At 50.6% G+C, this 22,860-nt stretch overlaps 6 protein-coding genes across 6 annotated transcripts; 1 reads left to right on the forward strand and 5 right to left on the reverse strand.

The window, feature by feature from the left end:
* Positions 1-321: 321 nt before the first annotated feature.
* On the reverse strand, positions 322-2,760 carry BO72DRAFT_411881 (putative Patatin-like serine hydrolase). Its single transcript, XM_040942471.1, has 3 exons — positions 2,509-2,760; positions 1,866-2,448; positions 322-1,814 (listed from the first exon to the last, which is right to left on the reverse strand). Exons 1-3 carry the CDS (start codon positions 2,576-2,578, stop codon positions 641-643), a joined length of 1,827 nt encoding a protein of 608 aa, XP_040797734.1. The 5' UTR covers positions 2,579-2,760; the 3' UTR covers positions 322-640.
* Positions 2,761-3,576: 816 nt separating this feature from the next.
* On the reverse strand, positions 3,577-4,959 carry BO72DRAFT_471399 (MOSC domain protein; the record flags this gene model as incomplete). Its single annotated transcript, XM_040947087.1, has 2 exons — positions 3,577-4,788; positions 4,945-4,959. The coding sequence occupies 2 exons, from the start codon at positions 4,957-4,959 to the stop codon at positions 3,577-3,579; spliced, it is 1,227 nt and encodes a 408-aa protein (XP_040797735.1).
* A 1,347-nt stretch (positions 4,960-6,306) lies between these two features.
* Positions 6,307-7,874, forward strand: BO72DRAFT_227594 (putative GPI anchored protein). Its single transcript, XM_040939825.1, has 4 exons — positions 6,307-6,924; positions 6,981-7,063; positions 7,127-7,524; positions 7,616-7,874. Exons 1-4 carry the CDS (start codon positions 6,760-6,762, stop codon positions 7,681-7,683), a joined length of 714 nt encoding a protein of 237 aa, XP_040797736.1. The 5' UTR covers positions 6,307-6,759; the 3' UTR covers positions 7,684-7,874.
* A 3,883-nt stretch (positions 7,875-11,757) lies between these two features.
* On the reverse strand, positions 11,758-12,539 carry rasB (Ras small monomeric GTPase RasB; the record flags this gene model as incomplete). The annotated part of the gene is made up of 2 exons (XM_040946538.1): positions 11,758-12,396; positions 12,462-12,539. The coding sequence occupies 2 exons, from the start codon at positions 12,537-12,539 to the stop codon at positions 11,758-11,760; spliced, it is 717 nt and encodes a 238-aa protein (XP_040797737.1).
* Positions 12,540-18,069: 5,530 nt separating this feature from the next.
* On the reverse strand, positions 18,070-19,560 carry BO72DRAFT_227674 (uncharacterized protein). The gene is made up of 3 exons (XM_040939826.1): positions 19,349-19,560; positions 18,410-19,294; positions 18,070-18,355 (listed from the first exon to the last, which is right to left on the reverse strand). Exons 1-3 carry the CDS (start codon positions 19,358-19,360, stop codon positions 18,254-18,256), a joined length of 999 nt encoding a protein of 332 aa, XP_040797738.1. The 5' UTR covers positions 19,361-19,560; the 3' UTR covers positions 18,070-18,253.
* On the reverse strand, positions 19,520-20,903 carry BO72DRAFT_227733 (haloacid dehalogenase, type II). The gene is made up of 3 exons (XM_040939828.1): positions 20,677-20,903; positions 19,800-20,501; positions 19,520-19,597 (listed from the first exon to the last, which is right to left on the reverse strand). The coding sequence occupies exon 2, from the start codon at positions 20,424-20,426 to the stop codon at positions 19,830-19,832; it is 597 nt and encodes a 198-aa protein (XP_040797739.1). The 5' UTR covers positions 20,427-20,501; positions 20,677-20,903; the 3' UTR covers positions 19,520-19,597; positions 19,800-19,829.
* Positions 20,904-22,860: the final 1,957 nt, after the last annotated feature.

Consider the following 22,860-nt stretch of genomic DNA (forward strand, 5'->3'; position numbering starts at 1 on the left):
AGCGTGGGAAAAGAGCGTGGGAAAGACGGTGGCTGAGTTGCGACAACACGGGAATGTGGAGTGAGCCGGTGGGTGGGAATGTGTCAGGTTGATCACATAAACATTCTAATCTACTTGCCAAAAACTGGGGCTGTCTGGACTCTGGACACAAAAGAGCAGGAGCGATGTAGTAAGTAAATAAGTAAAGTTGCAGTGATGTTGATAGATATCTGTGAGTCAAATTTGTGGTCGTTGTAAGATAGACCGTCAGAAAATAAAAACAATAAGAGAGAGGCTGGGGAAGCACAAAGAAAGGTTGAGCTGCACGTGCAGCGGGTCTGTCTGTCTGTCATTTACGTACAGTACATTACATACTTCACTTACTCGATACCTTAATTACAAGTACAACATGACCTCTCAACAGATCTGGACAGATCTGGACAGATGTGGAAATATAATAGGAAATTCATTCACTCATTAGGGTATCCTTCGATTCAATATCATCAAGTCAAGTCCTCAGTCAAACTCCTCTCTGGCCTCCTTTTCCTCCAATATGCTTTCGACGGAACTTCTTCGGCTATCCTGACACCATAACATCAGCAGCCCCCCCTTTCTCCATTCCACAGAGTATTAGGCAGGTCATATCATAGAATCATCTCCCTCATCGAACATGATAACTCGGTTTCCGCTGCTTGTTCACCACGGGGGGTTCATCCATAGGATATGGCGGTCGGGTCTTCCCGCCCGCCCCGGAACATCCGTGGCCACTATTTGTCGTCATCGGAGGCATCACTGTCGGCATCGGCATGGGAATTCCCCCAAGTTCACTGGGATGGTCAGGATAAGGAATGGGGGTTTTCGGGGGCACGGGTGGAGGCATTTCTTCCCCGTTATGATGCGACGGCAGCTCAAAACTAGGCCGCGAAGATCCATGGGGACTTGGACTGGCCAGATCACTGCCTGAGCCACGCGCTGGGGACCCTAGAACTGCATCGTGCGGCGTCGGATGCGCGGGGAGTGTATCATCGGTCGCCGTCATCGGTCGTAAAACAAGATCGCCAGGCAATTCGGCGGGCAATTCCACCGCCATCGGATGGGGCAACGGAGGCTGCACCGACAGGACGGGACTGCCCAGGATGGAACTGGTCTCCTCGACTGCCTCATTCCCTCCAGTCGCCGCTGCATGGTCGGCCAGTCGTCGATGCTGTCGGTTGATTTTGGCAAATTTGACCCCTGCATCGAGGATCAGTCGCTTTACTTCTGGTCGAGTCAGATAGCGCCTTGTATTAGTGCTGATGTCCGCCAGGCGATTCCACTCGTTCATGCCGAACTCGCCTACCCCGACCTCAACATTCAATCGGTAATAGTTGTCCTGGCTCACGTTGCGCTTCGAAAGATGGTCGCGCAGCATGGCCACATGAATGTCTTCACAGCCCTCGATTTTGGCGATCAGTCGCCGACGTGCCTCCGCGAACGAGCCCAGCGCATCCCCGAAGAAATCCTCCCACCACTCGTGTTGGCGGTTGTTCGTGCCGGGCGGTCGCTTGCCGGTGCCGACGCTGACGAACACACCTACTTCACGGCCCGGCCACTCGTTCACCGTCGCTTCGTCCAATACCTGTGGCGCCGGATTATAGGTGCCGGCCCCTTCATCAATGAACACGTGTTGGCCGATCTGGATCGGCTTGAAAGCCATTCCGGTGGCCGAGGTGGCCCGACCGGCCTGCCAGATTGTACAATTGAACTCGGGTGGGGGCTCTTTGCGAGAATCGTATGAACGGAGCATGACAGACGACCCATTTCGGGTAGTACCTTTGTAGAGAGCGGTGACCGCGCTGAAGGAGTCAGTAGAGTCCATATGATAGTGGGAGCGCAAGAGGCCATACGTTTTGGTTCGATATTCCCGATTGTCATACAACAACGCATCCGGGTTTCCCCACCGCAAGCCGTTCACAAATGTAGAATTGCGATGACTGTTGTGACCGGACGAATGTGCCGTACTGGTGGTGCTGAAACTAGCGCGACTACCCGAGCGCTGCGGAATGGCGATCGCATTGGGGCTATAAGGGGCACCGGCGAGTGAATTTCGCGCGCTGCCGGGGGTCATGTCGTTCCCCTCGGCCTCGAAAACGGTATGTTCACGGACGCATTCGCGAATGGCCTCTTCGAGTCTGGAGGCCTTGAACAAGGTGGAGCGAAATGGGATGCCGGCAATGGTTTTGTCGGTTTCGAAGACCCGGCGGGTCATGCGCACATAGACTTCCTTGCAGGTTTCGAGGTCAAGGCGGAGACGGCCCAACATGAGGGCAATGAGACCGCCGGTTCCGGTACCAACGATCAGATCAAAATGGTCGCATGGTTTGGGAATCTCCTCACGACGAGGTGCCTTTCCTTCGCATTCAACGTAGACACGGTACATGAGTTCTTGGAGGATAATGAGCATGGAATAGCCCCGGACGCCGCCACCATCTGAGTGTTGAGAGCATAAGAGTTAGTATGAAAAGTAAGAGCCGGAGATAAATGCCCTACCTAGCGAGAGGATCCTCAAGGGAGGGCCCTTGGTGGTATCCTTGCGGCGGAGATTGACGGAGTAATCCATGACCCCGCGGGGTTGAGACACGCACGATCAGGCGGAAATGGTTGTGGTTGTAGGCAGTAGAGGAGAAAAGTAGTGCTCCTGAGGATCCTGGTGAGATGGCACAGAAATGAAAGTAGACAAGTGCTGACCGAAGATTGGATGAAAGATAATGGTGGGAGAGTGACAGATAGTGTTTTTTTTTTCTTCTCTGTCTCAGCCTCTGGCGGCAAGAAGCGAGGAATGGAGTGAAGAATGGAGAATGACTACAAAATGATTACTCCGGAACGAACGGTGATGGCATGAACGGCTGATGCCGGCTGCTGCGCCACGCCCCGCTGAGATAATCAGTTGGGAATCAGAGAAGACACGAGCGGGTCTTGTAGGGCAGATAAACCGTCATCTGATTGGTCTCATGCAGGGTGCCGTGCAGGTGGCGGTGCAAAAGAGAAAAAGTGGAACCGTGCGTATTTCAAGGTTGCCATACGAATTGCCTTCACTGGGCTGCCTACCTAAAGGTACCTGACGTAATGAGCCCAATTGGGCAAACACTACGGCGGGGAGTACCTTACCTTGCCTGTTAAAGTACTACTACGTACTAGCCTGGCACAGTACTACCTAGTACTCGGTAGGTACGCGAAGTATAAGTGGTACGAGTAGTTTGTCAGGTTTGCGTTCCGAACTTCGGATGGGCTGTATATCTTTGTGATAAACAATGTCATTGATGAGGGAACCTACCAGTACCAGCAGTATCCAAGCTTAGCTCTATAGCCAGTTGGCCGCTTCAACCATGGGACTGCCCATCCTAGGAACCGGAACAAGATCTTCCGCGGTGCATTGTTGTTGACTTGTTGACTAGGGTCTATGTCCCAGATCCTCCTCCCTTACAGTATACTCCATTTCGTATCTCGTGCCCAACCCCCTAGATCTCAATTGGTCAACCCGGGCCAGTCTATGCAAGTCATTCAGTCAGTCATGCCAATCACCGTCGAGTTCGTATCACAAGTCATTGTACTCTGCGGTCAGTACTCACCGTACACCATTCGTTCATCCATGAGTCGAGTGACAACCACCTCATCACCCACCTGCACTGTCTGACCCTCCGACTCACCGTCGAGAAAGACATACCGACCGAAGACTGGGCTAAATTTCGCCCCTTTGTCGACCCTACGGTCTTTCATCAATTTCTTCAACACATTGCCCATCTCCCCCTGTGCCATCGCGCCCGTCGCATAGTCGACATTCAGACTCTGACACCGAACGCAGTTGGCTGTCAGCAGCAGCCGCGCTTTTCCTTCTTTGCCAGACCCAATAACCACCTCCGCCCAGAAGTCTTCCTCGAAGGCCTCTTTTGCGCCAGCCACAACAATGTTTGGGCGGAACTTGGTGACATCCATGTCCAGGCCCCCTCCCAGCCGCTCCGACACGTTGTCCACCGATGTCGCCGACACTAGCAGATACGGGGCCGTATCCGCGAATGTGATGCGTTCCTCTCCTTCCCCTCTTGCACCGACTCGATCATAGATAGCCTTTCCCCAAAGCATAACCACCAGCAACACGATCACAGCTGCCGCGCTGGACATCGACAGTGCTTTCTGTGCGCCCGTCGTACTCAAGCCCACTAGTAGATTGAACAAAAGGGTCATCCCAGCGATCCCAACCACTGTCCCCGCAGTGAGCATGCCCGCATCATTTTTCTTTCCTTTTGGCTTTCCTGTGGTTTCTTGCTTGATCACCCCCGCATGCGCTGCACTTTTTGAGGGCTCGAAACTCCCGAGAACCCGCCTCGAATGTGGTCCCAGGTAGGCCAGCACAACGGGGTATCCGAACCACTCGCTGAACCAATCATTATACTGCGCCCCCATATTATATCCCTTCGTGGGGCTCTGATGCATCACGATGGCCAGCTCTTCCAATTGCCGCGTGTCAGGACAAAGGGGGAGGTGGAGGATGCGGGTTGATTTGGTGCCATTATCATCACTGAGGGTCTCGCTCGCAGCTGGCCGAAAGGTCACTATAATCTGTCCTGGTTCCGTACCATCCTCGCTAGGGAGGACAATCTCGGCTTGGAAAAGGGACATTTCTGGAAAGTGTGGAATATGCATGTTCTTCAAGGTGCCATCGTCAAGGACCTTCAGGAGCATGAACCGGCGATCGTAGAGAAAGCCTGTTCGGGTGACGGTAGCGGACGAGAGGGCCGTCCCACGAATCGACTTGATAGGGTAAGTGTATAGCTAGATAGACGATGAGTTAGTCTTCATGTATTTCTGATCACGTCAAGCGAAGGGTTCCAGCCCATATCTCGGAAGCTTGGAACCCTTCATCTCGCGAACGAAAGTCAGGTGAAGATGATGTAGAACTCACTTGGAGAAGTTAGAGAACAGACATACCTGGCTGATATGCATGGCTGCGAGATGGCTGGGTATGCAGCGTAGTTGTTGCTGTTTCTATCAATGATACGTCAAATCAATTTGGAGCCTCCCTCCCTTGGACCTTGAAACAGGATACGGGCGTCATGTTGTTGGGGGCCAACTGATACGGAAACGAGCATCTATTGCACGTGCTGATTAGCTATCTTAGGTATGTATGAGTCAGACTAAGACTCGATCGATTCCATTGATCAGTTACTCAGTAACTTGGTAAGTTAAATATGCTGTTGTTGGGGCTGTTTCAGGTTCAAGACAACATAGAGAAAGTGTTTTATCGGCAGTGATGGTATCTGATCGAACATGTTGCAAGAAGTGGTGGTCTAAAGCAATGTGCAGCACAGTAGTTACGCAGTACGGAGTACTTAGTAAGTCAACTGTTGCGACTTGCAAGTGCGGTACAATGTCTTGCATACTGAATCATGAAATTCGGGTGATGACAAACCGCTTCGGACAAGATATTATCCGACCGATTGGAAGAGACAGTGCCGTGGGTGCCAGCCAGTTGACTGACTGTATCCTACACTCACTACAAATTATTCCTCAGTACGGAGACTTGGTTGACAATAACAAAGTCTCCTTTTTTCCCATACTATCCGACTTTCGCATTGGGAGCCAGAGCCAGAGCCAGAGCCAGAGCCAGAGCCAGAGCCAGAGCCAGAGCCATAGAAATTAAACTATTTCCCTCCATTAATTGAACCTTGTTCTTTCCCGAGACACCACAGGCTGAGCCATTCTGAAGTGGGCAAGGATGTTCAGGAGTCGCCCAATTGAATGGGTCGGTCCATCCATGACTTCCACGGAACACCTCCTTCTCAGGAACACCACCTCCCACTCACAGAGTCTCCTCAACATACTTGGTTGACTCTAAAAACAGAGTCTTTCTGACTAGTTAGGCTGATTGAGAGTAAGACCCTGAGGAGGGGAGGGAGGGGAAAGATGAGAATAGACCCCTAGTCTAGTGCAATGAGGAGCTCGAATCCAAGTCTAGCCTCGGGCGGAGGGTTGGAGTTGTTTGTTTTCCCCTCTGGTAAGTTGGTCAACTACAGTACGTATACTAAGCAAGTTGGAGACCAGCTGATCGAGCCAAGCCCTACCTGGTGCCTTGCATCCTGCACTACTCCGTACCATCACCATTACTCCGTATTACCACCACCACCAACCACTATTGCCATCAAAGTACAAAGTACTAAGTACGGAGTACACACAGTGACACACCGTCTCTTTGCACGAACACTGCACTCGATTCCCCTAGTCAGGCACACACGAGCTGAAGAACGCCTTCATGCGTGGAGCCCTGGCAAATATTACGGATCCGCCCCCGCTGGAGGTGAAACAGGCTAGTAAAGCAACTAAACCCTCATGGATTGCACGCGTTGATGAGATTTCATTTAATCTCCCATAGAAAAATGACTAGTCAACCACCAGTCCAGGAAATGAGGTAGTCGGCTGTAGTCTAGTCCCTGAGTGATCATCCGTTGGCCTCCTTTTTCTACGCCTCCTCCGCCCTCTTTTCTACCTCTTCCTCCCTCTCTTTTCTCTTCCCTCTTTCTCTCTTTCTCTCTCTCACCCCACGCACTCGCTGTTTCACCTTTACAATCCCGGTCTCCGCGCCGATTACGTTCTTTATCTCGACACAGTCGATCAATCCCGTCAATTCGTCACTCTTTTTGACACCAATATAAACTCAGCGCAAATCAATTCTCCGCCAATCTCGAGCCCTCTACACACACACACACACACACAACAAATCCATAAACCACCCGTCAATCATTCATCATGCGTGTCTCTTCAGCTGCTGTCGTCGCCTCCCTGGCTGCCGGTGCCATCGCGACCGAGTACAAGACCGTCGTTGTGACTGAGTATGCCACTTACTGCCCTCAGGCCACTTCTCTGGCTGCCGGTCCCGGTACTGCCAGCCAGGGTAACCCCTCTGCTGCTCAGGTGAGTATTTATGTGTGAACCTGGTTGGATGCCTATGAGACTAACTGCTGGACAAGCCTTCCACCGTCACCATCTCCGGCACTGCCTACACCTACAGCACTCCTCTGGTCACCTCCACTGTGACCCACTGCGACAAGTGGTACGTCTCTCTCGTGTGCCCTTAACGGGAAGTGAATCGCTTTGACTGACAAGGACGATCTAGCTCTGCCACCGCTGCTCCTGCCACTGAGACCGGTGTTGCTGTTGTCACTGGCACTGGTGCCACTCCCAGCACGGGCTCGGGCTCGGGCTCGGGCTCCCCTAGCTCCGGCTCCGGCTCCGAAGCCTCCCCTAGCGGTGCTGATGCCGTTGGCACTGGGCCTACCCCCAGCTCCGGTTCCGGCTCGACCCCCGGATCCACTGGTTCTGAGACCTCCCCCAGCGGTGCCTCCTCTGGCAACACTGGTTCTACTCCCAGCTCCGGCTCGGGTTCCTCCGGTTCTAGCACCGGCTCTGAGTCTTCCCCCAGCGGTGCTTCTTCCGGTAGCACTGGCTCTACCCCCAGCTCCGGCTCTGAGACCTCCCCCAGCGGTGCTTCTGCCGTTAGCGGTGGTTCCCCCAATCAAGGCTCCAGCTCCTCCGGCAGCTCCTCCGGATCCTCTGGATCCTCTGGATCCCCCGGTGCTGGTGCTTCCTCTCCCAGCGGAGCCACGGGAGCCCACCCCGAGGGAGTCAAGCCCACCCCCGGCCCCAGCGGAATCTTCTCGACCCGCCCCATGATCCCCTCCGGCCGTCCTTCTTCCAAGCCCATCCCCTCCGCCTCCGCCAGCCCCGTGGCCAGCGCTAGCTCCAGCTCCAGCTCCTCTTCCTCCAGCACCGGCTCCTCCCCCGAGGGTGTTTCCGCCCAGGGCACTGGCTCCAGCTCCGGTTCTGCCACCAGCCCCTCCGCCCCCGTCTTCACTGGCGGTGCTTCCCGTGCTGCCGTCGGCGCTGGTGCCGGTCTCGCCACCGTCTTCGCTCTCGTCGCCTACCTGTTGTAAGCTGCCTTTCAGTGTACCTGAAATGCTGAAAAGGGGGGCGGCTCTTGTTGTATAGATGGCCCGGGCAAGAAGGGATAACCCGAACAGATGGAGTGGTTGTAGGAAGCCCCAAAGCTTCCCCCTATCTCTTCTTCTTTTCGGAACATCCTCGCTTTCGCTTCGGGCCCATACCCGGACTATGAAGAGAGCAGAAAACAAAATCTAATCCATTCCAATGCCGAATCACTACTGCTGTTTCCGATAATGTATCTCCTATCGTCCTCCAGCTGCAATCAACCACTAAATTCTGTTCTACCTTGAAGGGAAAAGAATGGAAAAAAGAAAGGAAAGCGACGCAAGATGGTGGCAGCCGACTGCAGTGGGAGGGGAGAGATGCCTGATCTGATCTCGCCGTACGTGACTGAAGTGATTGGTAAATGGGCGGGGATGTTGGCAAGGACGGTCTCCTTTGTTCGCGTGTCTTTCCTGACTTTGACATGTTTTTGGTGTACTTGTGTGAATATCTTTTTCTTTTTCTTTTTCTTTCCTTCTCCCTCTCATGACTTGCCATATAACTCGGTTTGATTCTTTTATGATGGCTTGCGCTTTTTTTTTTTCTCTCTTTTCCCCTTCCTAACTTCGATGACCCATATTATCTGTTTTCCCTGGGCTTGGGCTTTGCATGTCTTTACCACCTCCCTTTTCTTTTTTCTATCAGCCCTTCTCATCTTGTGTATAATTTTAATGTCGATGTGTGAGGCATGTTCCTCGGACCACTGATTCGATTGACCTAAATTGTGCAAGTGAAAAGAAGTCGAAAACCAACTTGATTCTCCGTCCTTCGATCCCATCCCGACTCCACATCATCACCAGAGCTCTCCTCGTAGCCCACACAAAGCTCATCCAGATGATCGGATTCCCTTGAGCACCATTCCTGCGTCATGATAGTATCCCCACTACCACTTCCCGCGTGGCCGACTGACACCCCTCCCGGCCCCGCTTTGTTTATTGCTAGACCGCAACAAGACTTTGTCATACGGTGCCCCAGTACCGCCAAGGGAGAAGAGATATGCAAACTTTAGATATCCCCCATCCCCACCGTCATCAAGCGGTAGCTCAGGTTAAGTGGTAGCTCAGCACTGTCGTACGAATTGAGTGAAAAAAGGGCCTAGGTAGGCAGCCTGCAATGCAAGTGACCTACATTACATCCAAGTCGTGCTTCGCCTCGAGCAATGCCACCTCGTTGATCAAGATCAAGTGGGCATATATGTACAATCTCCTGTGTCCTCATCCAATTGTGATCTGGGGGGATTTTCCTCCCTTCATCCACGCCCCTACAAGAGTTCCGGTTGTTCGACGCAGTCTTCCGTGAGCGCCCCCTAGGTCTTCTGATCGTCTAGCATTTCCCGCAATACTAGTCTGGGGGGGAAGAAAGGACTGGCCCAAAATTTCCTGGATTGAAGCGTTTCATTCATATTCTCCCTGGATGGCTTACTGATACTAAGGTACTCTCGCCCTTACCTACACACACACACACACACACACACACACACACACACACACACATACCGCCTGAACAAGTTCAAGACAAGGAAAAAGCAAAGGAACTGGGAGAGACTGACCGACCGCTGTCAAGACTGCAGCTATCCGTGCTGGAAACAACCACCACCACCACCACCACTTTTTGTTCTTGTTAAAATATTCAACAGACGAGGGAAATGCGGGAGTACCTGGTGGTGCGTAGGATCGGCAGAGATGCTTCAATCCCAACCAAACGTCTCCATGGTAAAATCCTTCGTTAAGGACCAGAGTGTTTAAGTCAGAGCATCGGGCTAACAAAGTGACCCTAGCCACACAGACAAAATAAAACGACGAACTAGAAAAAGAAAAAAAAAAAAAAAGAAAGACGAAAGCGCAAGGCGAAGAGGATACTGGCATGAACTCATCTCCTCTCACCGGTAAGAAGCAGAGCGCCTAGACAAACTGGCGCAAAACGCTCCCTGCGGGCAACTGCTTTAGAATGAAGTTGTGTTGAAACCTAGCCTACCTTAGCCCCACAGTTTCTGCAGATAGCTACTCGTATGTCGCAGAGCCCGCCAAGTATTGCGACGAGATATCGATGATGTACAGTACCCAGAGAGCTGCAGGGCGAATGCATAGTACGATCTTATCCAGAGATCCTCCCCGTCTGCCACAACGGGGTAGGGGAGTTGCGCTTTCTCCCCCGTCAGTCATACTTCAGAGCATCATGGATAAGTTGCCATTGCTCATTGGGTGGTGATGGATGCAGTTGTCATTTGTTGAGATCTCCCCATCTTGTAATTAACTTACCTGGTAGTCTCGATGGGCTGTAGCCAAATCGGCCCCACTAGGCAAGATCCTCGGATTACCTTATTTATTGTTCATACTATAATGGCCGGACCACTGACCCTGGTACGGCTAGCATGTCACTTGCAGCTGTGCTGCATGACGCCATCGGAAGCGCCCGGGACCTTGAAGGGAGATCAGACGAACTCGTTCCTGCGTAAGTAGAGTGAAGAACGTGATTGTCTGCTTGGTTGCTTGCTTGCTTGCATGATCAAAAAGATCAGCGTTATGAGGCAAAACCACTAGATTTGCACGCGCACTAGAGAAAGAGACTGAGTAGATCCGAAATATAGTATGTAGATAGAGAGTAGAAAGCTGTGGGAGGAGATAACGTCCCTGGCCTTAGATGATCAGGGACACCTCGTGAAGAGCATAGTGTCATTTCCACATTGCATTCTATCATTTAATGTATTGGGTCTTCTTTTAATCTTTTGGTCTTTTGGTGGGGGTACAGATGCGTCAACATGAGCACAGCAAAATCAATGGTTTAAGAACAGAAAGGAGAAAAATAGAGGAGAAGAGGGGGGGGGGGAAGGAAATAAAGGAAAGGGAACAGAACAAAGCACAACTCATAAGAGTTCAGCCGTAGGGTATCATATCGCAATGCCTGCTAAACGGTCGACTGCCATGTCGTTGCTGGCTTCCAAGCGAACCATTCATTGAAATCCCATGTCCACCAATAATCTCCATTGCGCCCATCACACTCTACCACCCTGATGTGGCTTTCATCCGATTGTAAGGTTGTCGGTTGCTTTCATGCTGTTGCCTTGCACCATGGTGAAGCAGGGTTGAAAGCAGAATTCATATCCAGGTTGGGGCGGGGCCAACGGGCATCGAACCACAATAGCAATAGAAATAACAAGATAAGAATAGAACAGGAAGAATGAGAACCACACGCAGATTATCGCGAAAGAGCGCAGATAACAGACAAGAAAGAGGGCATATGAGGTGCGAATCTTTCTTTGGTACTAGGAGCTCCTAGATCCGCAACCCTTTGAACCACAATACCCTGCTGTAGTCAAAACACCCTGCGGTAGAATCCAAGAAATGATCACCCGCGTACAACACAGAGAATAGATAATCGCAATTCATGCATCAAGCATAGCCTGATGCTCTGCCTGCATTGGTGGAACAAAGTGCACCCATGGTAGCAAAAAAAAAAGTACTTTCAATACAGCATAACACAGCAAACGGAATGATTTGCAGGCTGCACTCTCATATAGGCCGTGAAGATCGGCGAAGCGTCTAGCAGCCAATATGAGTAAGGGTACGATAATAGATAGATGTCGTGAGTTGGATTGAACGGGTTTTCGTAAGAAAAGTCACATGTGCGGAAGGTTTTGAGCCCTGCCACCGGCCCATTTCCTGACTCTCGGCAATTGTGTCTTGCGCTTCCTTGCAAGGTCTAGACCAGTATTGAACGGTCCGAAATAGAGCCAGGCGGCTGCATGTTTATATATTGCCAAGATCATAGGATTGTGCACTTGAAAGGACGTCGATGACTGCCATTGCGGTCGGGTCGGAATGACCGAGGATATTCGGGGCCAGGATCACGGGCTCCTCCTGTCGGCCGCCGGTCTTGCGAGCGGCCCTGCTGCTGACGTTGCTGACGGAGCATGCGCACGACGTCGTAGAATGCCTTTTCCACATTGATGCAATTTTTGGCGGAGGCTTCGACAAATTCGCACCCGAGGTCTTTGGCGAGAGCCTGTCCTTCCTGTGCTGAAACTGCGCGCTCGACAGCCTTGTCGCTCTTGTTGCCGACCAACATGACAGGCACAGGGAGCGAAGGGCCAGAAGGGGTGTGTATGGGCGAGCCCAAGTAGCTAGCACCTGAGGGCGATCCGGAGTTGGCTGATTCTTTCACCATCTTGATCTGATTATAGAACTTCTGTATGCGGGAAAAGGAAGCTCGCGAAGTGATGCTGTAGACAAGTACGAATCCCTCTCCGTCGCGAATCCACTGATCCCTCAGTGCTGTGTACTCTTCCTGGCCGGCGGTGTCCAACACCTCCAACATGCATGATTGCTGGTCAATGACCACTTGTTTTCGGTAGGAATCTTCGATGGTCGGATCGTAGGTTTCAACAAAGTGATTCAAGCACAACTAGAGCGAAAGAAAGGGGGTCAGTTGGCCGAGGTTGAGCGCAGACATTTATGGTAGCAGCTAACCTGGATAGTGAGAGCCGTTTTCCCTACACCACCGTCTCCGAGCACCACCAGCTTGTAAAGTGTCATTTTTCCCGACATGATGGTTTAAGTATCTGTTTCGTGGGTAAGGAGTATGATCACTTTTTTCAAGACACCTGGCGTAAGGTGAAGAAGCCAGAAAGCGGTATTCTGGTAGAACTGCCGAGTGTAGAGAGAATGAGGGAGAAATGAAAAGGTGAAGGCGAGAGAGATGTATGCGGGCTCCACGGCGAGCACGGACGCGGAAACGGAGCGTTGCGAAACGATGGGGGTCCGAAGAACTAATTGGGTAGTGCGATTAGCCACTCAAAACCAAAGCTCTTAGACCGCTGCCCAAGCTCGCATACCCACCCCGGAAATGAGACGAACAACAAGTGTCCACGGCAAGACTTCGGGAAGAGCAAAGAAATTATGAGAGTAAAAATACTAAATGAGGCATACCTGGATCAATTGATATGGTGATGGAAATAGGTTTTGAGTAGCAGTGCGACAAAGACGTATTGCTGGTAAAGTTGCGTTGGCGACCTCCGAGAAAGTGGTGATGTGGGTGTCTGAGAAGCGGGTGTGAATTAAGGAGACTGAGGTTGAAGTTCGACGAGAAGTTCCGAGTTGACTCGAGGAATCTCAAGTAAGCGGCCACCCACAGTTGCAGAAGGGTACAAGCAAGCGGGCGGAGTTTGATCGATTGGCTGACCCGTAACTCCGCGTGAACCGGGGGGGAATGGGAAAGCGATTGCGGGAGAGTAGGGGGAGGGGGGAGAAATTCCCCAGAAGAGGAGGAGGAGAAGCGGGAATAATCAGATTAAGGAGGGATCACTGAAGTTCGCACAAGTTGCGAGACAAAAAAAAAAGATGACGATTAAGTTCGAGATTATGGGTGCTTCACAATGAATGCTAACCACGTGAGAAGAGGGGCGAGATCGCAGTGAAAAATTGTCAGCAAGGGATTAATTGGCAGAGAAGTCAGCCTGCGTAGATGAGCTTAAGGTAGAACGAACGACTTTCTGAATTGAGTTGGCGGGAAGGGAGAGAGGGGTATATGCGCAGGACCAAGAAGCAAGAAAGGCTTGGCCAGTCGGAGAAGTGTCAGAGGGAGGGGTTGACCTATAGATCTCTGTCTCGATCCAAGACCTTCCGCAGCTGGATGAATAGGTCCCTGGTTTAATACTGGAGAGATGGAGGGGGGGCCAGGGTAGCGGGCGAGCTGAGAAGACAGGGAGCAATGAGGTAGAGAGGGGTGATTAGAAGTAAGTGGGAGAAGAGAGAGAGGGAGGGAGAGAGGGTGAGAGATGGGGTGAGAGGGAGGTAACTAGAGACGACCGAAAGATGTGACTAAAGGTAGACTAATCGGGAGGTAGGGTTAGGAAGGAATGGCTGAAAAGAAAACAAATCAAACTGACAAGAGAAAGAGACAGACAAAAAACGCGCGAGAGAAAGTAGAGAAAGCAAAGAGGCGAGGTTAACAGAGGAGGAATATTGGTTGATAAAAATGAAGCAGCGGAGACCGTGATCCCTGTCGCCGGAGAACAACAGCAACAGCCGCGGTTTAGTCTGTTTAAGATTGGTTGGTTGATGATTTCGGTGCAAGCTGTGTTGCACTAGCTTTAAAACGACGAGTCCCTAGGGGAAGGGGAGGGGAGCGTAGGGGGAGAAGGGGAGAGGGGGGGTGGTGGTGGAAGGCAATATGGTTTAGGAAGGGAAAAGATACGAGAGGGAAAAGAGGAGAGTAGGAAATGTGGGAGGTTAAGCAAACAGAAGTCGGACGTGGCGTCGTGACTACGGAGTACTAACTATGTAATATAAGTTGAGTAAGTATTGAGTAGTGAAAAGCGTGCCAATTGCCTACCTATGTACAACATACTGTACAGTTACTTTATCAGGCAGGTAAATTATCATGAAAGGCCCCGGGGAAGAGAAACTGTGCAAGGTGACTTGACCACGGAGTACAGTACATTACAATACAATACAATCTTCTGCTAGCAGTCTGCAGTCTGCATGCAGCCACTTTCGGCTTGCCAGTACAATACATTATCATACAACATCCCTCTAATAATCCGTCTCTTCTGAAAGGATTGTTGATTGTATACTCTCATAACATAGCCATAGTACAGTCGCTGGACGCCAACTCTGCGCTTCAATCACACTCTTATGGAATATTCTAAATTATGTAAGGTTCTTATTGCCTCAAATCCAAGCATCCCATAGGCTCTTGTTACACATTTGAGCTGAGAAATGGAAACAAACCAGCTACAACAGCATTCACTCACTCAGCCATGATAGACTCGAGATTCAAGACTTTACTCTTGGCTCGCACTTAGACCACGAGTACGTTTGAACTCAATCCGGTTGCTAAGAATCTTTGCTTTCCTGATACAGGCCTAACCGACAACCCGAGGCTTCCCTACAGAGTTCCAAGGTTCCAACCCATCGTATGCTTTGACCGATTGATACTCCCGTCGGTGCCTGCGCCAATGATCTGAACATTGCTTCCATGTGTTAACCCCTACCCCCACCGCAATTCCTTTGTTTTCTGAGCGCATTGCAAGCCTTCCAAGTACCCAGTATGCATGAATGTATGAACCATGCAGTCAGTAAGTATTCTTCAGGATGGTTTCGGGTAGACACGAAGTGGGTGCTCAACGGCACTAGTACCTTCATGGCTGCTCCCCACACACAGAGAAAAGACGTGGTATCGGTGGTATTAAACTACACCCGGTCGGTCAGGAATCGCATACCAGACTCATGTGTCTTGCCTCAAGTCTGATGTGGTATCACCCGTGCTTCAGGACGTTTTGTCACACACTCTAGATCGCGCAGGGTCAATTGACCTGGTGGCAACCAAGAGATTCGGGATGTGTCTCAGGTTCGGATGGATGCCTTCAAGTATACAGCAATTATGGGCTATCGTCTGGACCAACCGATGCAAAACAGGCGAGGACCCATCCGTCCCGCGCAGCAGGGAGATTTTCACTGTTGGTGATGTCCTTAGAAATCATTGTTCCACACAAGTGCTACGGGGAGAAGGGTAGAATATTCCGCGGCCCCGTAGAAGGAGACTAAAACCCATCTTCCTGATTATTGGGATTCCCAAAGCGTAACTTTCCCGGTCCCAGAATAATCCCACCTCCAAGAAAGTCGCAATCCATGTCAGAATTTTCTCTGGTAACAAAAGCGACATGAAACGATGAGGAGGTGAGGACAAGAAAGGAAACTAGATAGAGTGTAACAGGATACCATCCCACTTCTCATCCTGCGGCTGCTACTGCGGCTGCTGCTGCTGCCATACCATATGTATCTACACACTTCCCTTTGCCTATCTCCTGAGTGCTGAGGAGAACCGAAGCTCAGCAGCAGTTTTCCTAAGTATATGACGTCTAGGCGAAGTTGGCGAACCCTCTGCCAGTCCAGTCTAGTTTGGGCCTCCCGAGGAAAAGGATAATCCGTGATAGCTAAGCAGCCCGGTGGATCCCAATTAACCCCTATTATCACATCGGTACTCGGTACACGGAAGGTACTCCAACCTGATGAGCTTCCAGAAAAATCATTGAATTGCTTCTGGAAGGCACTAGGCTTCTATGACATCAGTTTACTGCGTCTCCTGCTACTATCTATGAATCGACTCCTAACAGGGATTCCACGCACCAGCGAGAACTTGAGGCGCAGCCGGAACAGAGAAACAGATGTCGGGCCGAGCCATAGTGTGAGCACGGGAGGTTCTTGTTCTAGTTCTAGTAACCCAACCAGTCTGACTGACTGACTGACTGATTGATTGGCAACTCTGCTGGAATGGAGGATGAATGTTCAAAAGGGGAGACAGATGAGCCTAGGATTTGGATCGGCGGCTAGGCCGACAAGCAGCGTTGGTTGAGTGAACACACGATTGGCAGAAAGAGTGCCTTCCTTCCAATCAATGCTTATCAAGCAGTTAGTCTGGGCTCTTGCCAATGGCCAACCAGAATGACAGTCAAATTTAATCTTAATATGAACCAGCATACTACAGCGGCGTTTCCTGGCGAGGTTCACCACAGCTCTTCCGCCTATCTAATTTCCCAGCCCCGGCTTTCATCCCACGTGGAATGCTACTAGCTCTCGGAGACTGCACCGCAGCGGTCCGTATTCCCGAATCAGTTAGATCACTTTACTGTCGATACGTCGTTGGTAATCTGAGTATGTGTCCTTTCCCAATTAAACTGACTCGGTCCTCTTCAACAGCAGATTTCGAGAGCACTAGTTCTCAATAGGCAGCTACCATGGTCATTCATGATCACCAGCCATGATAAATCATGCTGCATCATTCATCAACCATCATGTCATCGTTAGGGTGCCTAAATAGGCCGGCTTGTGATGACTAACTACATGTACCTAGTTATAATTAAGTTACAGACGCAAGACATAAGTCATCGTCTTGTCATACTGACTATTGTATTTTGATAGATATGCAGCTAAGGAAGTTAGGAACATACTACACATTCATATGCACCGTGGGTGGATAAAAACCATCATGGATACGGAGAACGGGATCAGGGGCCGGCGTCCCACCGCTATGGGACGGTCGCTGACTTGCGGCAACCACCCCTGCCCACTCGAGCACATGGCCATTCCCCGTGCACCTTGACAGTTGGTTACCAGTTGTTACGAGTTGTTACCACTCCGTTACACTCTGTATGGTAACAGCAGATCTCGTAAAAGTGACGAAAGCAAATTAGACATGACGTGGATAGTCAACATAAAAGATACAACCGAAAAGCGCGGTACTAGTTAACTACTTTCTATGATGGCATCAGGGGAGATGAGAAGGGGGGAGGAGGAGGTGGTGGTGGAGATAACTAGAATGCCAAGTCTCCCATGGATACAGCGACAGCAATTGATCCTTGGCTGTCCGGTCGTATACGTAACCTGGCTTGCAGCATGAGATGAGATGACGCTGGATGGAAGAATGAGGAGAGTAGAGTTAAGTATGAGTACAGTATAAAGAAGAAGATCGTGGATCTTTCCCATTCCACCTGCCTTACGCTACGTACCTACGTTAATCCTACTTGCCCCCTGGATGTACCCGATGCACTCGAGGCACCCAACCAGTGCACCGACCTCACGTGCGTTTCAGTTAAGTTCCATGGCTTCTCAAATGCCTGGCCGCCATCGGAACTGGATATCCAATGAAAACAAAATCTAATGAGTTTTCTGTACGAGCAAAGTCCAATCCATGACTCTGAAACTGTTAGGTACGACTGTGAACCCTTGTTTCTCGCGTGGTTGGGACATTTCTGGTAAGCTAGTCCGTTATCTGGACAATTGCGTCTTGGTATACTATTGTATCGAGCTGGAACACTCTGTCGTTGGAACTGGTGAAACACACTGCGATCTACCAGCCAGGAGTGCCCGAACACTGCCAACTGACTCTGTCTAACTTCTAATATATTCGACCTGAACCGACCTTTCAGCCAGCGTGAATCCTGTTTGCAGCCCGAGCTCCGGAGATCACCCGGCTCAACTAAGAGAGGAGGCACGACGATCCTCGCAACCTATTATCCCTGCATCGAGATCATAAAAAGGTGAATTACTACCCTATCTCCGTGACAATGGCGTTAGCTTAGGATAGCATGTCAGGGCCTCTATAGCTGTGAAACAGTACTGCAAGTGGGGTCTCTTAGAAATATAAACCCTTTCATGAGAAGGTATGCATGGGATAAGAGTGCGTTAGTCACATGGAGATCGCCAGATCGCCCCATCTAGCACTGATTAGTCTCTGCGCCATGCATGCCGCCCCTCAACCATTATAGGCTTGCAGGCAGGATGTCTGGAGCCGGGCCTGCCGGAATGATCGTCTGTAGGCTGCCCAATCGCTTCCCTAAAGACTTCAGGTACCCGAACTTATACTATCGGATGACATTAGTGATAGTCCTATTTTGATGTATCAATGCCCGACTCACAATTTCGAAGAACGTAGTCTTCTTGAATGCTCCGCCTTGGGTACGTGAGGTCTCATCATAATACAACCCCCGATACCAGCGGTCAATCAACGGGTAGTCATGCCTGATCATCTTGAGGTTGCACCGAAAGATCAAATAGTAAGCCACATCAAATCGAGCAATGGTCGGATACAATCGGATGTCTGCTTCCGTGATCTCTTTCCCGAAAAGATAAGGTTGATGCCCTGGCTGGGCCAGATGGTCTTCAATCCGATCTAGTGCTTCGAAAAGCGGGTATAGGTTGTCTAGATAAGCCTCCTGTGTCGTGGCAAATCCAGTTTTGTACACTCCGTTATTGATTTTGTCGTAAACCCATGAGTTCATCGCATCGATCTCAGCTCTCAAGTGTGGCGGGTAGAAATTTCCACCAAGCCGGTGGGTCTCTCGCAGCTCATGGGGAAGTAGGTCGTCGAACTCGGAATAAAACATGCGGATAATCTCGCCACTCTCATTGTTGACAATTGTCTCTTTTTTCTTGTCCCATAGCATTGGGACTGTGTATCGGCCTTCATAGTTAGGATCTGCCTTGAAGTAAAATTGGCTCAACCTCTCGAAGCCATACAAAGGATCCACTGGCGCAGACCCATATCTATCAGAGAAGAACCAACCGTCCGGTCCCAACTCGGGATCGAGAACAACTAGCTGGACTATATCATCTAGACCTTTGAGTGACCGGACTAAATTAGTCCGATGTGCCCATGGACACCCAAAGTTGATGTATAACACATAACGATCCTTCTGCGCCGGAAATTCTGCGTTAGGATCACGCGAGATAGAGGAGCGAAACGCAGCTAGTTTACGCCTGAAGTGGCCGTCCGCATCGGCATGAGAGTGTACGCCAGATTTCTAAGAAGTCAATAATGATCGCTCATCGACAACAGGTAATGCAAACCTCCATACCTGCTCAGACATTGTGATGACACCGAATTGTCAAAGATTGCGATCGACCATCACGATCACTGCATCAGAACCGTCCGGTCACCTTGAAACTAAATAGCCTGGCTGCTCGAAGACTGGGGGACTGATTACGAACCTGTGCTGACCGCTGACAAATCGACGCGCTGTTGTCATTCCTGCAACCCCGCATGAATTACAGGACTGGGCTTGCGCTGATAGACCAAGAGCTACTTGACTGGTTGAGAATCAATGCTACAGCATGCAGTCAGACTTGCGAAGCGATGACCTTGCGTTTGTGGGTATATTGATGAGATGTGTAAACGTTCAGTGCCTGCGATGCCAGAGGTATCATGATACACTGAGTCCAGGTTGGAGCCGACTGAGCCTGTGGGGCCGTATCGTATATAATTTTTCTTCCTACAACTCTGAAGCACGAAGACCAAGAAAAGCTCACCTTCAGGCCTATTGACATGTATTCGCTATGTCAGGGTTCTTCAGGAATGCCTAGGCGCCGGGCGACCTCGATCAATCCATCCGTGGCACCATCGACCCACTCGTCCACATACTGCTCTTTGGCTTGAGCAATCTCTTGAGGAGTGAGACTCTCCTCATTTCGTTCCACATAAATGGTCGCAAATCCTAGGGCTTTGGCGGCTTTCAGATCATAAAGGTGTGCAGCCACCATTGCACAATTGCGGGGATCCAGTCCAAAGCGCTTTGCTGCGCCAGTGTACACCTGCGGCGACGGCTTATATGCCCCAAAGTGTTGAGCACTGACAATATCCGTGAAGGGCAGAGATCCATGGCGTTGGAGGTCCTTCAAGAGAGAGACGTTGCCATTGGACAAAGTGCAGGTCCGGAAACGACGGTTGGGTAATTCAAGGCCGTTGACTGAATCAGGCCACGGCTCGAGTCGGTGCCAGGTGAGAACAAGCTCCCATAGTTCAACCTCGGTGAACAGTCCTTTTAAGTTCTGCTCGTGAAGCAGCTTCCGGATGGAGTGGAAATGGTGTTCATCAACGGAGATAAAAGCTTGGGTCGGGTCAAAGGTTCTTGTGAATCGCCGTAGGACGCCCTCCATTCTTCCACCAAATCCTGCCAGGCGTTGGAGGACATGGCCGTCGCGCGGGCACGCAGAGCGGACGAGAGTGTTTTCCTGGGTTCTCGCAATGCGCACTCAGCAGCTTCCCTCAGAGAGTTGGCGACACAATTACGCCATTCTACAATCGTTCGAAAGACATCGAAAAACAGCACTTTGAGAATTGATGTGTTCGCCATCAGAGCGTGAATGAGTTCCCGTAGCGATGAGCTTCCAAATTTCTGTTTCTCACCTCACTTTCTGTGCTCAGTCTAGTGTTATCTGAAGCTACTCAGTCCACGTGCAATTAATGAGAGCGAGCTTGATAGCGCAATTTATCGACGTCCCAGATCGTGGTTGTCGAGCCGAGGATAAGACGTGGCGGGGTAAGCTGGTTAGAGTCCATAGCTAACTTTAACTTAGTTAACTATACGTAATCGGTAATGACCAATGACCTGCATTGAGTTGATTAGTACTCCGTACTCCATAGGTAGGTAGTCACTCCATACTCCGATAGAACCATCGGGTCAAATAGGAAACTCACCAAGGGGGCAATAAGATCAATTTCGTTTGATGGACTAGAATGATAATCATGCGAGGCCCATCACATCTCATCATTAGCGTGCTAAGACATGCTGCATTTAGGTCGAAGGTCGGTCGGGAAGGCCTTCCAAGCTCTAAAATGAGTTAGTTATCAACTTATTGCATGGTCAATTGAAGAAACCTAAGAGAGGGGAGGAGAAGGAGGCAGGCTCTCTGCATTAGTCATCTTCTATTTGGTGATTGTGACAGCTGCAGCTGCAACCCAATGATCGCCGCGTTCAACGGCGCAGTCCCAGTTCGTTGTTCGACCCAGACATCCCCCTGGGGTCTCCAAGCAAACGTACTGTACATAGTAGGTACTGTGTTTCTTTCTTGCGGCTGTCTCTTCTTTCATTCTTTCTGCATTGTCCTAACCAATTGATAAATCCAGGGAGAAAGGTTTGAAAATGCTAGGTACTAGGTACTAGGTACTGCTGTATCTTGCCTATCTACCCGATATCTACTCCGTAAATGCCCTCTCTTTCCTTTGACAGCATCGAGGTCAGCATTGCAAGTGGATGGGCAGTTATTCCAATGCTGACTGACAACCCTCAGCATCCGAGACACTTCTTTCCGTGCACGGTTGACCTGTCAGTTCCAAGTCGCGCGCTTTTGCCCCTGAGCCGGCGTCCGGCAGGCGCAAAAGCTAGTCGTTTTGCCGCGTGGGTCGCCAAGGATAAAGCCAGTCTGGATGATTTATGGTACAGTACATACCGTACCTAAGTTACTATGTAGCTGCGAGTCTGCGACAGACTACTTATTCTCCACGTTCATCTATTTCAAGCTCCAGGCTGACTGACGGCCGATAGTTTTGCTATAAGAAAGTTCTCTAATTCCACAACCTGTCTAGTGCACATCATCATAGCCCTTCGATGACGATCGAATGCGAACGGACGCATTGCTTAACGGGAAACTTCCACCTTGAAAGGCCCTGCGAAAACTCCGTCCCCGTACCAATCGCCCGCCAAGGTCATAATTCACTATGATATTAATATCGACCCGCAGGTCCGAGATTTGTGCTGCCTGACAGATTCGTAAAATTCAGCCCATTTTCAAGCGCATACGAGCAGTCAAAGGAAGAACTACACCGGCGATTCGACCACCAAGGCTAAGCAAGGGCTTGTCGCTGCTCCGCCTCTAATTTCCGGAATGGGGTCACTTCTCAAAAGTTGAGCGCCGGCCCGTCCGTCGCCTCTGGTGTCTATTCCTGAACCAGGGAACGGCGAAAAAAAAGGGGTGGGGAGCTCGAGCTGGGCCGACCCAACATCCAAGGATCCTTCCCGGCTGGTTTTCTATGCTCGTTTTCCCCCTCAGACCTTGCTCGATCCTCCAGGATATTTCCAACTCCGACGTCAATTGAAAAGCACGAGGCACGCTGCACCAGCATAATGCTCATCGAAGCGCGCTCAGCGGTCCACCAGCGTACGTTGATCTATCCACCTCCTAAAATATTGCGCGAGTCTATTTGTAGGCTGGGCTCCCTCATATCGACTCATAGGGCTAGTCAGAGGAATACCGGACTTGACCAGTTCAATAATGGCGTCTACAACACGGGCCACGGATTTTCGATGATCAACTCGAAGGTAGACGCAATATTGAGAGCGTTTCCGATGATGACTTACTAAGTCACCACTGTAGGGATTACTGAGAGGCGAACGACAACGCTGCTTGCTCTCTTGCACGTTGACATCTGGTAAGCCTTCAGAACGCTATGCGCAAACGGACTGCCATTGTTCACCTACCCTGACCGGGTCAAGATGAAAATAGTTTGCTCAACCTGGCCAACAACGAAGAAGGGCTGGAATACAATCATCATAAAGTTATGATGCTCGGGAAGGATACACAATATCCAGAG

Source organism: Aspergillus fijiensis (genome assembly GCF_003184825.1).
Source record: "Aspergillus fijiensis CBS 313.89 unplaced genomic scaffold BO72scaffold_56, whole genome shotgun sequence".
NCBI lineage: Eukaryota > Fungi > Ascomycota > Eurotiomycetes > Eurotiales > Aspergillaceae > Aspergillus > Aspergillus fijiensis.